At 35.5% G+C, this 14,982-nt stretch overlaps 1 protein-coding gene across 1 annotated transcript; it reads left to right on the top strand.

The window, feature by feature from the left end:
• Positions 1-435: 435 nt before the first annotated feature.
• Positions 436-14,499, top strand: LOC125037506 (gamma-tubulin complex component 2-like). Its single transcript, XM_047630664.1, is given in 18 exon segments — positions 436-591; positions 1,763-1,834; positions 2,757-2,787; positions 2,789-2,922; positions 3,146-3,338; positions 3,538-3,721; positions 4,294-4,437; positions 4,642-4,796; positions 5,140-5,268; positions 5,434-5,610; positions 6,037-6,211; positions 7,159-7,309; positions 7,622-7,852; positions 8,565-8,759; positions 8,903-9,077; positions 9,414-9,557; positions 13,499-13,665; positions 13,891-14,499. Coding segments are annotated over 17 exon segments (2,541 nt in total). The 5' UTR covers positions 436-591; positions 1,763-1,781; the 3' UTR covers positions 13,994-14,499.
• Positions 14,500-14,982: the final 483 nt, after the last annotated feature.

Genomic DNA, 14,982 nt, shown 5'->3' with positions numbered 1-14,982 from the left:
GTGTGCGCGCGCACATACACACACACATATATATATATATATTTATATGTATGTATATACATATATATATATGTATATATATAAATATACACACAGATATACACACACACACACACACACACACGCACACACACATATATAAATAGACACACAGATACACACAGATATATATATATATATATATATATATATATATATATACAGACACACACACACACACACACACACACACACACACACACACACACACACACACACACACATATATATATATATACATATATGTATATATGCATATATATATATATATATATATATATATATATATATATATATATATACATACACACACACACGCATGCATATACGTCATGAAAACACACCCACTAGAAATAATTTCCGTAAATTTGGCAACATGCCACGGGACCCGAGACGTGGCACCGACGCCTTTGTTGTGACCGAAGGAGGCGGGTAAAGTTGTCTGCAAAAAGTCCTCGAAGTCGCCTATTTTTGTCTCCTATTTTCATCTAATAGGAGTTGGGAGTGTCGTGAGAGATCCTGTTTGAAGGAGGATATGATGTATTAAGAGTGGTGAGTGTGTTATGTCATTTGTATTCACGGTTTCGAGGTGGAAATAGGTATTATTTGGAAGGGTATGGTTGAGATTTTCAAATATTCGGGATCGACTTGTCTTATTTTTTAAGTTAATTTAGTTTAATTTGAGTTAATTTTAGTTAATTTTAGGAGTTTTTTCAGTTCGGCGTTTTCCTTGCATGATCAGAAGAGCACGGAGCTGAAATAAATCTCTTCATGAACTTGATTTCGGGGGAAAATTGACCTTAAGACATAAAATACGTCATTTATTCTGTATCAAAATTTGCATGTAACTTCTCATTCTGTATTTTTAGTTTTGTATAATTATTGGTGGGTATTTTTTAATTATTATTTGTGGTGAGTTGGGTATTTACGGTTTTATTTTGATATTTGTTTATGGTGTTATTGATATATAATTGTTTACGGTAAAGTTTAGTGAGGATTTAATGGAAGATTTTCTTTTGTGAATATTTTACTTGTATTTATGTATTGATATTCATTCGTTGTTATCTTTTAAACATTTCCTGTACAACTTTGAATATTCATGATCCTCTGTGGTTCGTAAAATTATCTTTATTCTCAATTATATTGCTTTTAATCCCAATTCCACTAAAAAATTCACATATGTGGTGGAGTTCCAACAGAATTTCCAAACCTATAGTGTTGCTCTGATGTTCTAAGCCGCGGCAGAAGACAACAAATCTCCACTACGGATATTTTTTGCAAGATAGAGCCTAGTTCCTTATTTAATGGTGTATTATTATCGTGACTCCTCATTATTACTGAATGGGGAGGTCCGCAAGCTCAGTCTTTGCACAATATATGAGAAGTGGGGGTTTGTTTTCCTTAGCATGAGAGACGGTAGGCATGGAGGCCAGTACTAGTAATGAATGGGTCCGAGGCATTTAGTATAACTTATGATTTGGATACTATATATGAGTTTACTTTATAAGTGTATTACTCACTATGTTCTGCATTAACACCTAAATTTATATATAAAAATATACTTTATATTTGTATGATCCTTAATTAGGAAATGATATAAATTTGTCTCATATTTACATACTAATAATCAAAATGTCTATATCCATTTTTTTCACCACTACACTATTTATGCAGCCTATATTTAAATCACAACCTAAGATTGTCAGCCTATAAATGCTTTCAGGAACGGAAAGTAAATCGTCATGAGTGAGTTTAAAATCCACCACCATGTCAGTGAGCTCTTTTCTCTCTTGGGGTGAGTAGAAATTGGATGTAGTTTGTTTGTTGGTTGGAGAGCATGCTATTTTAGAGTTGGATTGGTCGGAGTTGCTTTACTTATTGGGCTAAAGGATGTCTGAGCTTGGTGTAAAGGGGTTGAGGAATATGGTAATTGTTATGGTGAAGTAATTGTTGATATTTTATATCTATGTTTGTCTTGTTTTCTATTTATATATATGATTATCATATTCTTTGCTTTTACCTATATTACCCTCTGTCTATATCTTTTTTTTGTCTATCTATTCATCTCTGCATGCACATGCACTTACACACACTTATAGTTGCACACTCACTCACTCACTTATTCACTCACTCACTCACTCACTCACTCACTCACTCACTCACTCACTCACTCACTCACTCACTCACTCACTCACTCACTCACTCACTCACTCACTCAGTCACTCAGTCACTCACTCCTCTCTCCCTCTCTCCCTCTCTCCCTCTCTCCCTCTCTCCCTCTCTCCCTCTCTCCCTCTCTCCCTCTCTCCCTCTCTCCCTCTTTCTCCCTCTCTCTCCCCCTCTCCCCCCCCCCCCCTCTCTCTCTCTCTCTCTCTCTCTCTCTCTCTCTCTCTCTCTCTCTCTCTCTCTCTCTCTCTCTCTCTCTCTCTCTCTCTCTCTCTCTCTCTCTATACATATATATATATATCTCACTCTCTCTCTCTTCCTCAGTCTCTCTAATGTGTAGCTATATGCAGAATGTTCAAGATAAGCTTTGTAATGTAATTGCCCTAAAATAATATATGTGATAGTTTGGCTGTATGAACAATATTGCTATATTTTCTATAAGAATAACATTATTTTTCAATTAATCTTAACAGTCAGTTCTCTTACCCATTTTCTTACTGCACTTCTTACTTACATACTTACTTTTTCTATTTATTTAAATTGTTTTACAGAATCAGCAAAGACGCAGCTGAGAGATACACCTGAAACGTTAGGCCAGTCGGTACAACACTTTATCAATACTCAGGTGTCAGCTTCAAGCGCAGTAAGGATCCTGGCAGAAAATGCGCCAGACCCTCAGGCTTTTCTCAGCAAGTATGATGAACTGAAGAGCAGAAAGTGAGTAATTAAGTTTACTTGTTCTGTGGACTGCTAGAAGTATCACCACCATACAAACTAGTCAATATTGGTGTTTTTTTTTTTTCATGTGGTTGTGTTCAATCTGAAAGTAATTATCGTAGTTACTTTAGAGAATGTTAAATTGCGTGTAGCTTTTTACAATATTCAAATAATGAATAAGAAAGTATTTATTAAAAGGGTCTGTTTCTTTCCTCGAATGCAGCGTGCGAGACCTAGATCCCTTGGTGGTGTTCCTGAGTGGATTGGTTGAAGACGAAGAAGTGAGAAAGGCGATAGAAAGTGGCTCCAGGTCAAAGATGAGGGAAGAGGGTTTATCCTTTACGACGGTTCCAAGCATCGTCTCTGAGATCGAACAGGCAGCGGAGACAAAACTCTCAAAAGACCAACTCAATGAGGTTTGCTAGTTCCCCTTTGTTGCTTCATTTCTTTTCTTTCTTTCTCCTTTTTATTATTATTATTATTATTATTATTATTATTATTATTATTATTGTTATTGTTATTATCATTATTATTCCCCTCTCTCTTGCTCTTCTTCTTATAGATTATTTTGATTAATGTTCTGTGTATTTTAACATTTCTGCTTTCTCCATCTAGTTGCGGGACCGCTTGCTGCGCGAATCGCAAGTGACGCACGTTCCAAGTGAAGCCATGCGAGCAGTCGAAAGAGGAGAGAAGAAAAATATCCTGGGACCTCCGACCCCAAGTTGGCTGGATAACAGGCCTTATCACACATTGGATTTCGTGCAGGTGGAACACAGACCCGACGTCGGAGCCCTTGGTTAGTTTTACCTCTTTCTCTGTGGAGCACGGATTTCTACACTTTTATTTTGTTTATTTTTTATTATTATTATTATTATTATTATTTCTTTTATTTTTTATTTTTTTTTTTTTTTCATGATTCCTAAAAATAATAGAGCCACTTCTCTTCATTTCTTAATGCACATACAGAAATGAATATTAGCAAAATGAATGTTGAACTCAAAGGTATTTTTTAAAACAACATCTTTTTAGGTTGTGTTGAAACAATTTAATTTATCAGTATCCATTTTACACTGCTTTTAACTTATTGATAAGTAGTATTTATTGAGTGGACTTAGGAATAACTTACAGGATACATTATACTTTAACATGGAATAAATGTTTTACAATAGTCTGTTATGATATTTGTTTTTGTTTTTTTCTGATATTAGTATTCTAAGGTCTGACATCCATACTTTTGCCTTTTATCTTTTTATTCACATTCAGTTTTACTAAATGGATTGACTACTTCTTCTCCTTCCTCTTCTTCTTCTTCTTCTTCTTCTTTTTCTTTTGTAAATTCTTTTTGACCGAATGATTTTCCGTCTTCAGGCAAGGTGGCATCAACATCCCAAGAACATCAGTTGATTGAAGATTTGTTGAGCCTCATGATGGGTATAGAAGGAATGTATATTACAGTACAACCTCCGGCTAAACATTATGATGCCCCAGAGTTTACTGTTGATCCATCTGTTGGTATGTATTTATGTGCGAATGACTATGGTATCCATTTTCTCCTCTGCCTAGTAGTGACGGATGAGAATGATAGGTATTGACATGAACACAAATGCCATGAAGAAATAGAAATTGAAACAACTTGTTCTGTTTGTGATTGTAGCTCTGTTGAATTTCATGTATAGGTATGTGTTCTATTAAAATCTCAATTATCACCCTTATCAGAACCTTCTCTGAGTGCGTTGGTGAGCCGCATCTTGCCATTGTGCGGTCACTACTCTCAGCTGGTGAGGTTTGTGGAGGACAAGAGCTTATATCACCACGGATTGGTAAACCAGGCTTTGGCAGCTGCTCTCACCAGTCTGATCAAAGACTATATGGTAAGTTTGCTTTTTTTTTCTCTCTAATTTAAGATATCAGATATATATTTGACTGAATAGGTTTGTTTGTAATTGTCTATTTGTGTTGATGCTGCATTATTGTGGGTTGAATAAAACTTAAATACTGTTTTACTTAAAATTTTCATGTAGAACTACTACAAAGATTTTAGCTAATTGCAATACTTGGCATCATATACAACTAAAAAGAGTGGAATATGTATTTACTTAGTATTAAATTAATTGTACTTTGATTTTTAACAACAAATTAGTCTCTTTCTATTCTTATTTAATAACAACCAATGTATTTGATTTTTCTCTCTTTTCACTTTCCTTCCAAATGCAGCTGTTAGTAACACAGTTGGAAGCACAACACCAGAGATGGGCCCTCACGCTGCACAAACTGTGGTTCTATGTGGAGAAGACGATGGCAGTTATGGACATGCTTGCTTGTATCACTAGAATAATTACAAAGGTTAGTTTTTCTTTTTCACCTTTTGGGGGAGATGCTATGTAATGACTACAGAATGAATAAAGTCCATAGCTATGTATGTATGTTGGCATGGTATGGTCATGTATATTATAAAGTGTAGGACATCATTTTAACAATTATGATTCTATTCTATATATTCTCTTACAGTCTGAAGCACATGGTGGGTCGGTGTTGAGTCTCTTGCACGACCGTACTCTGAGCCTAACAGGATGCGGACAGCTGCAGGAGGTCATGGTATTCCTAACGCAGGCGGCTGCTGTGCCCTACATGAACATGTTGGCGAAGTGGCTGTACCGTGGCATTATCAACGATCCTTACAATGAGGTCAGTTAACGGAGATCTCTACCATCTGTTCCTATGTCTATGTCAGGGTTTATGATTTATGTATGTATTATGTAGGTAGATATAGGTATAGATAAAGATTTGTATATGTATACTACTGTTCTAATTTCATATTAATCTGTTGTGTACTATCCTGTGTTTGTGACTAATTCTTAAATGTGGAAACTGGTATTTTTAAATTTTGAGTTAAAAAATAAAGGTAGGCCATTAGATCTCTTGTGAGGTTTAAATTTTTTTTTTTTTGTTGGGTCATTTATGTTGAAAAGTTGGGGTCCGAGAACCAAGGCAGATCCCCAGGCCTTTTGTCTGCATGTCATGCTTGGTAACATGAGCATCAAGGAGAGGAAATAGCACATGGCATCTCTCTCACTAAAACGGCTTTTCTGAAGGTTTAGGATTTCTTTTCAGTTTATGGTCGTGGACAGAGAGAGTAGCACGGAAGAGAACGAGGACCAGGACTTGGCCGATGACTATTGGGAAAAGAGATACACAGTCATTCCCCCCAACATTCCTGCTTTCTTGCAAATGCATGCCGATGTCATTCTGCGAACTGGGAAATACCTTAATGTAATCAGGCAGTCAGGTTAGCTATGGGGTTCCTCATTTTTTCTGCTGTTGAATGATGGTTGTGGTTATCATTATTATCATATATTTTTTTAGACTTTTCTGCTATCTTCTTTTTTCTTATCTCATCACAAATGTAATAATGCACATCTCTTTGAGGCAACTCTCTAGATTTGCTATGTCTGTAATTTAAAAGCTTTATTATTTTTGGGGAGTGAAAATACAATGCTTTTAGAACACATCTATTTCAGAATTATGCATTTGTAGGTGGCACTGTTTTTTTTTTCCTCACATCCATTTCAAAGCCTAGTAATTCTTGCTTCCCTGTTAACCCAATCGGCATGTATGGAAAGAATTCAAGCCATGCCTACTGTAATATAAATTCATTTATTAGAAGTCCGTTATTAGTCCTACCTATCACACCTGTTTACCCTTTTCCTTGAGTTTTGGAAAGTGTCTTTTGTAGAATAATAACAATATCAATATCAATAGTATTCAAAGAATGGGGAGATCAGTCATGGTCACTAGGGCCTACTGCTAGACTTTTTGCTGGCTGAGCACATGTGGAGCCATCTATGGGTGACAAAATTCACAAGAAACTACAGGGGATGTTACATGTCTGTGGTGATTGGGTTAAAGGTGACTGATTTTTCACATGCCCCATTTCTGCTCACCTGGGATTGTATGTTCCTTCACCCCACGTAAGGACTTTTTCCCATACCCAGTAAAAGGGGATGAGAGTTATTGAGTAGGAGTTCATGTAGAAGATAGAATCAAGACCAGTGGTATGGATTTCAGATAGTGTAAAGCATTATGGTAATAGTCAGTGATGTATATAATACAGAAACAGAAAAAAAGGGAAGCATAATTCATCTCCCTTTTCACTGGATATGTATACTGTGGGTTCTGTACAGATGAGTATACATAACCTAAGGAAAGATATAACACCTTCTCTATAATTTATAGATCACAGTGTAGTCTGTCCTGACCAAGAGGAACTAGCCTACAGCATAAGAGACCCATCATATACAGAGGTGATTGAACGGACCTACAGTTTTGCCTCCAAGCGACTTTTGGAGTTGCTGATGAAAGAAAAGGATTTAATGGGGAGGCTAAGGTACGTACTTTTTCTTTTTCGTTTAGAGACTGTAAAGGCTATGAAATACTTCGGGATGGAGATATTGCTGTGGTTTTTGTTTATATGATTTAGAGTTTATAGGCTAATCTTGGTGAGATTTTTATTTTTAAGTATAATTCCCACCGTAGAATTTCTATTTGGTTCAAGCATTGTAGAAATAGAGAAAGAAACAAATAATTTGATGTAGTTATCAACCAATCAGGTGAATGATTAGTATAATTGTAATGGAAGGCAAAGTACTCCTGAATAGAAGACTGAGATCACCAAGTTCATTATGGCATGTCTCTCCAGGTCTGTTAAACATTACTTCCTGCTGGACCAAGGAGATTTCGTTGTGCAGCTCATGAGCCTCTGTGAAGACGAATTAAGCAAGAACATTGATGACGTTCTCCCCACAAGACTGGAGTCCTTGTTAGAATTGGCTCTGCGTACCTCAGCGGCTAACAGTGACCTGTACAAGGATGATATCCAGTGTGACTTGCAGCCCATAACACTCATGAACCAGATGTTGAGGATATTAAGGTGAGGACAAGTTTTTTATATATATTTTAATTTTTTTTTTTTTTTCAGACAGGAATTCAATTTTTTTTTCCTCTTCTTCTTTATTCCTTTAATTGATAAGGATTTATGTATGCGTAAAGCACCATATCAGGATGGGGATGTTGTATTGCATTGCATTATAGAAGACACATCCCCCCACACACAGACAAACCAAAAAAAAAGAAGAAAAAAAAATAGAAACTCCAAAGGAATTATTTGGAGCATGAAAGGTCTCTTTTTTCATAAATAGTTATGGCTGGGACTGCATCTAATGTACCCATGGAACTTCCATACCAAAATATATAGTATGTGCTGTTTCAATACAGACAGCAAAGTCAGGCTGGATATCAGATATTTCTGTACTATCACATCAAACATGAATTTCAAGGTTTAGAATTTTTTGCTCGCTTGCTTGTTGATATGTTGATATGGACTCAAATAATATCTGCTTGCCACAAATGTGGTGTAATTTTGTACAATGTTTTAAATTATCTTTTTAAGTAAAAACAACCCTTATTTTTAGCATCATTTCCTTTCTTTGGCAATTGAAGTGCATGTTCTCCTTCTGTTTTGTTTCCCGTTCAGATATGGTAATGCTAGGTTATGAAGTGATGAGGTATGATGTGTAATGCTAAAAAATTCTGTGCCTCTCATGTTGTGCCGTATGATGTGAATTCTCTTTCTTTCTTGTCAGTATTGAAACCGAGGATGAGCGCGAGTATTACCCACAAGAGGAGCGGCTACAGCTGTCTGGGCTCCAAGGTTTCTCTCTAGGATACAAAGTTACGTGGCCAGTGTCCTTGGTGCTTGACCGGAAGACCATCGCCTGTTACCAGATGATCTTCCGCCACCTGTTTTACTGCAAGCACGTGGAGAGACTTCTGTGCAGGTGAGGCATCAAGGATCTTAGTTGTCTGAAATTTACTGATATTTTGGCTTTCTCTGTGACCTATTCTCTGTTAGAAATAGATATGTAGTTATGAATACTTTTTCAAGTTATACAATTACTTTTTTTTTTTTTCTCCACTTCAGAGTATGGGTCAGCAACAAGGTAGCCAAAAGTTTTCCTTTGTCTGCTTCTCGGACCTACACAGCAGCTTTTGCTCTAAGACAGCGAATGTTAAACTTTATACAGAACATAGAGTATTACATGATGTTTGAAGTCATTGAGAGGAACTGGCAGACATTCATCAATAAAATGCAGAAAGTAAGTGATGGAATTAAGGCAACAGAATTCTCATTTCCATTGTGTTTAGAAAGTGTCAGTTATCTCCAGAAGTGATCCGGGGGTAGGAACTTTGTGTAATCAACTCATAATTGTTTGTGTCTACATGTAATGATAACTTAGTGGCAAAATGTGAGCAAAAGAGAAATAAAAACTAGTAGGGCATAACTACTTTTTATATTTAAGGATGACTGAACAGTAGTTAATTGTAATTAGAAGGAATTGTACAGAAACATTGTCTATAAAATGAGTCAAGAACTTCATGATGGTTAGGTCATTTGTAATGAGTTTAATGCATTTTATCATCCTTACTTTCAGGTAGAAAATGTAGATGAAGTGTTAGCATTCCATAATGATTTTCTGAGTGGCTGCCTGAAGGACTGTATGCTAACTTCACCCGAGCTGCTGAGAATGATCTCAAAGCTTACAGGAATATGTGTCAACTTTGCCAACTTTATTGAGGTAAGTTTTAAGATTTTTAAAAAGTTTCTCCGTGAAAGTTTTAAAATTTCTGGTGATATACAGAACAAGTCGTAGTTCTACTTAATGGCAAGTTCATATTCAAGATTAGAATTAGGTATATTTAGAAGTTTTCTAAAGTCAGGGATGAAAAGGACCTTGTACATTGAAATACCATTTATTAGAAGTACTCTTGATCAAGTACCTCTCACACTGTGAATTTTTAGAAATCAGATTATGACAGTAATTTTCAAATACAAAGAAATGACTTCTGTAATATGAATATATATGTTTATATATATAATTTATATTCTGTTGATCTGTAGCATCAACACAGATCTCACTTTGACATATATACTTTTAATTATATGAAATAAGAGTTGCCTCTTTAATTCTGTTATTGTCATGAATCAGAAATGTGTATACCAACTTTTAGAACTTTTAAGTGGTGTATGGAACTGGCCAGGATTGTGTATTTTGGCTTGTCTTATGGAATTTACACTGCTTTAGTACTTAATATTTATCTTATATCGTCTCTCCATTCGTAAAACTGACAAGTGCATTGGATACAAGATTAAGGATGATAATGATAAGAAATTTGAGAATTCCTTGCATTTGAGCTTATTTTAACTGTGTGCAAAAATCAGAATTAGATACTTTATGAACAGGATATGGAAGAATGTAGGGTCTTTCTTCCAGATGACAAAAAGTGATCAGGTTCATAAACTATGGCGATGATCTTCACAGTAACACGTCTAATATATGACTGCTAGAAGTATATATATATGTTAGAAGGATCAGTGGATGGTCTATTTTGGTAGGAATGGCTAGTGCTATAAAATCTTTTTTTCTGTCTTTAATTTTTTGTAACTTTAATGTTAGATTTAGGTATATTATGTGCTAGAACTGCTTTTACTTTCTTCCCTTCAGGCTTTCAGACTCTTGGTAAAAGCACAGTCTTACAGATAAGCCAGATATGATGTAGTTCACAGGTAGTGGACCAGTATGATTAATGTATGCAACTTAGGCCGTCTGTTTGAAGATAAAGATATTTCAGACAAGTTTTATGCGATGAGGATGATGTATACTACAAGAAATTTATGGTGGTTTTCGAGGTAATGAGGTAGTTCGGAACTGAAACCTCCGAAATTACCTTGATGGATCATGGTGGTATGTTACATGAATATGATACTGTTTTATCACTGTCCTCCCTTTTTCCTTTTTTCCTCTGTACTGCCTTTCCCTTACCATTCTCCCCCCCCTCCCCTCCGCTCCCCTCCCCTTCCCACTTTTACACCTCCTCCCCAGAGAATGAGAAAATACTACTTGGAGGCGGAACTCTGGATTTCCGATGAGCGGAGAGACTCGATAGATCGTGAGGTACTCGTATGGCGATAGTTTACCCCCATGGTTGTGTTTTTCCTTTTTTTTAAAATTAATTAATTAATTCATTAATTTACTTATTTACTTATTTATTTGTTTTTTGGTTTTGTTTTTCTCCCCTTTACCCGTTGCCCCCCCCCATGCTGTAATTGTAGTAGGCCCATTTAGATATACGATGCAAAGAGAGTAATCTTGCATGTCTAATAGTTATGAGAGAGTGAATTAAAGTTTTGAGAAGAGATAGCTTCATAGAAATTGTTTCTCAAATCCATCTGATATCAACACTAAATTTTGAAGATTTACCAACTTTAATTCACTTGAAGATAGCTGTGAGTTGTTTTTCTCGTTCTTGTTAGTGCATGGAGTACATAATATAGGAGTTTCTCAGTAACGGCCATGGTGTGTCATATTTTTGTTGGTTTTATAATGGAAGTATCTTAGTGAAGGAATTATTGGCTTGAATCCTACATATTTTTTTTCTTTTTGTATTTATGTGTTATGTGCTGTTAAAATTCAGTTGTATTTTAATTAAAATAAGATAAGACTGGATGTGTTTGCATTAAACACTTGAGGTGTATTAAACAAAATAGGAGATTGAATGCAACTAAATAGTGTACACTTAAACGATCCATTGTGATATCTTTAGAACTCCCTTTGTAGTTGTAAAGGCAACCATTTGTATATTTGTTTATTCTGGTTTCATACTCATATATATTTCTTTTGAAAATACTCAGATTCTGTATTTAGCATCACATGAGGGTTATTATCGTTGCCAAGTATTCATTTTTCCCACTTAAGGTATTGTTTAGTAGTAACCTGTTAGAGATGATTAAGTCCTGTGTTCCATCTCGTTATGAATTATGAACTGAAAGAATCAAATCCATTATTAGTTTATGTAGACCTGGCTTCCCAGATTTTAAAATGGGACAATGCTCTCCCAACAAGTGTTGAATTATTTGTAAAAAAAAAAAAAAAGAGAGAGAGAGGAGAGAAGAATATAATTTCTTTCTTTCTTTCTTTCCTGTTTCTTTTTTTTCTTTTCTTTCTTTCTTTTCTGAATTGCTTCAAAGGTTTTAAGAACAAAACTTATCATTAATGTCTGCCAAGAATTTGAAAAGCAAAGGTGTATGTGATAGAGTGATGTTGATGAAGGACGTGTTGACATGCTGGACACGGTAGTCATTTGAGAACTGACAGGTTGTTGATAGTAATTAATTTATAGATGACAAGTTAGTGGTGATATTGATTTAAGGGAACATGATGTTATTCAAGCATGCATTTGGGGGTGTCATCACCAGTCTCCACTGCATGTCAGAAAGAGAGAAAGAAAGAAAAAAAGTCGTTTCCTCGAAACTTTGGGCTTTGTGGTTCTCTCTGTCCCATTCCTTGTTTTTATTGATTCGATTTTGTGCCTTAAAGGTTTTTGAAAATCTTTTTAAGTCTTATGTTTTCATCAGATTCATTCTCAGTATTTTTCATCAGGGAATTATTCAATCTCACTTGTATCTTTTGTTTTTTCTTTTATCATTATCCATCACACCTTTTATTGAAGTAATAATAAAAATAATAATTTTTATTATTATTAATTGTACCTAGTTGAAATGACCTTAAAACTTTACTAGCATCTGGCTTCCCATAGGCTAATGTGTAGACTTTTCATTTGGTTGGCCTGTGTTTTCACCCAACTCAGAACATGAGAAGCTCCCACTGTTGCCAGATGTCACTGTTCCTGTAGTGGTGGGATTGGTTGTTATTTCACCTTCCTTACTGCAGCTGTATTGTGGGCTAACTCAGTACTGCGTGGGTGAAAGGGGGGCCTTGGACTTTGTCGTAATGTGATATTTGCTGTAATAGTTTACACAGCTCTTTCACTCTTGTCATTTATTTTGGGCATTTATTTTTAAAATGAAGAGTTTGGAGAGTTTGCTATTTTATGAGAAACTTTTATTACTTTTTTGTTAGATGTTTTGATTGTTTCTCGAGGGGATTGTAAGTGAGCTCGAGTGAGCACAATGAAGGCATAGAAGACGACAGAAATACTGGAGTGGAGGTGTTTTATATGTGAAATATTATGATCAAATGTGCTGGGAAACCTGTACATATATTTTTTTTCTCTTGGATTAAACATACATGAATAGATGCTTTTGTTACTGCTCGTGCAAGTAGAGCTTATAAACTATTCATGTGAGAGGAAATGCATTTGAAGTATGACACAGAGAAATCTGTTTTATGCATAGACACAAGCATGATACACACATCAAGAAAAGGGAAGAAAATGTAAGCCAGCATACACAAAAAAAGAATTTAGCCTTTTTCATTACCATCTTAGGTAGCTGAAGTACGTGCCTATGCTGTAGAGGAAGCTACCTGTTATGCCTGTCATGTCCCCTATTGCTTGTATATTTTAATTCAGTATTTTTGATTTATTGAATCCTTTACTGTGAATGTCCTAGAGTTTGATATACATCAAGTTTCTTGACAAAGTTTTATGATATGATTGCATAATGATTTAATTTTAGTTAGACTTAATGATTAATTGGATGATGCTTTACATATGCAAGGAGTCTCCAGAACCAGCAGCAACCACGCACGAAGATAGCCAGAGCTTCGAGCAGACTATTTCGCGCTTTGAGCTTCAGTTCTCCGGGATGATTTACACTCTCATGGAGAAGATCTCGGAAATGGGGAGGGACAACTACAACGATGCGCTGGTCAATGTGATTTACAGGTAAGCCCTTGAACTTTTTTTCTTTCTTTTTAATAATCATTGTCATTAACATCTTGATTATCTGCATTATTATTGTTATTATTATCATTTTAGTAATTTTGAACCATATTAATCATGTTGAATTTAAATCTTCCTATATGATTGTGTATTGAGTACATACTCGTAGGGTGTTTATGTACAGCAAATAAAACAATGTACATGTAATGGACCATTATCCATTTACAGATTAGACTTCAATGCCTACTATGCAAAGAAACATGAACACCTGCGCATGGCCACCTCCCCGGAGGCATCTCTCGAGTACATCAGTGGGCCAGTATCGGGGTGAAAGCCTTGTGTCTGTTGGAAGGAGCAGCTCAAAGCACCATCTATTCATTTGTCGAAGTTCAAATGTGAACTGGAGATAGAATTAGTGGATTTCACGCAAGAAGTTCTTTTCTTTTGTGATTATTTAAAATGGTGAAATTTAGCAAAGCACAGAGTTTCGTCTATTCGGTGCTTTGGTTCAGTTGGACTGTTGAAGCACGTGCTAAAGGCTTTATCTTCAACACAAAAAATTGAAGTTATTCTGTGGTCAAGATATTAAGAATGCTTTAAATAGGAATACCCAGTTTGTATTCTCTCGAAGTGCATATTCTGTGGAAAGAAATAAAACGCTTACATGCTTTCAGTGTACCTCTTTTATTCTATGTTGTTTTCTCATTGATTAACTAATTTGTGCGTATTATCATTATTTTCGTGCTTTTACAAATAAGTAAGATATAGAGATAACTATTTTATGCCAGTGAAAAAGTTATGTGAATGGATCATAACAAAGTAAAATATGTAAGATTATTGCATTTTATTTTCATGAATCCCATTGATTTTCTCTTGTATATCTGCACTCCTCTATTTCAGAATGATTTCTTAATTTTGAAAATGCAGGCTGTGGAAACTGAATGGTCTCCTTACTATGTGGTGCATCTTTTCTGAATATAGAGTTTTTGAATACATGAATCTGTATCTTTATTTAGATAATTATCTCTTTATCAAAATATATTTATATATGTTTACTGCATAAACACCTATACTTGCATGCAAGAATGCATGCATGTAGACACACATATTCATACCCACTCCCACTCACACCCACACTGACACCCAAACCCACACCCATCCAACTACCACCCACCCACAGATCCACCAACCTCTCTTTCTCTCTCTTTCTCTCTCTTTCTCTCTCTTTCTCTCTCTTTCTCTCTCTTTCTCTCTCTTTCTCTCTCTTTCTCTCTCTCTATCTTTCTCTCTCTTTCATAATAATGATAATGATAATTAGAA

Source organism: Penaeus chinensis, chromosome 23 (genome assembly GCF_019202785.1).
Source record: "Penaeus chinensis breed Huanghai No. 1 chromosome 23, ASM1920278v2, whole genome shotgun sequence".
NCBI classification, from domain to species: domain Eukaryota; kingdom Metazoa; phylum Arthropoda; class Malacostraca; order Decapoda; family Penaeidae; genus Penaeus; species Penaeus chinensis.
This window is presented reverse-complemented; position numbering and strand designations above follow the sequence as displayed.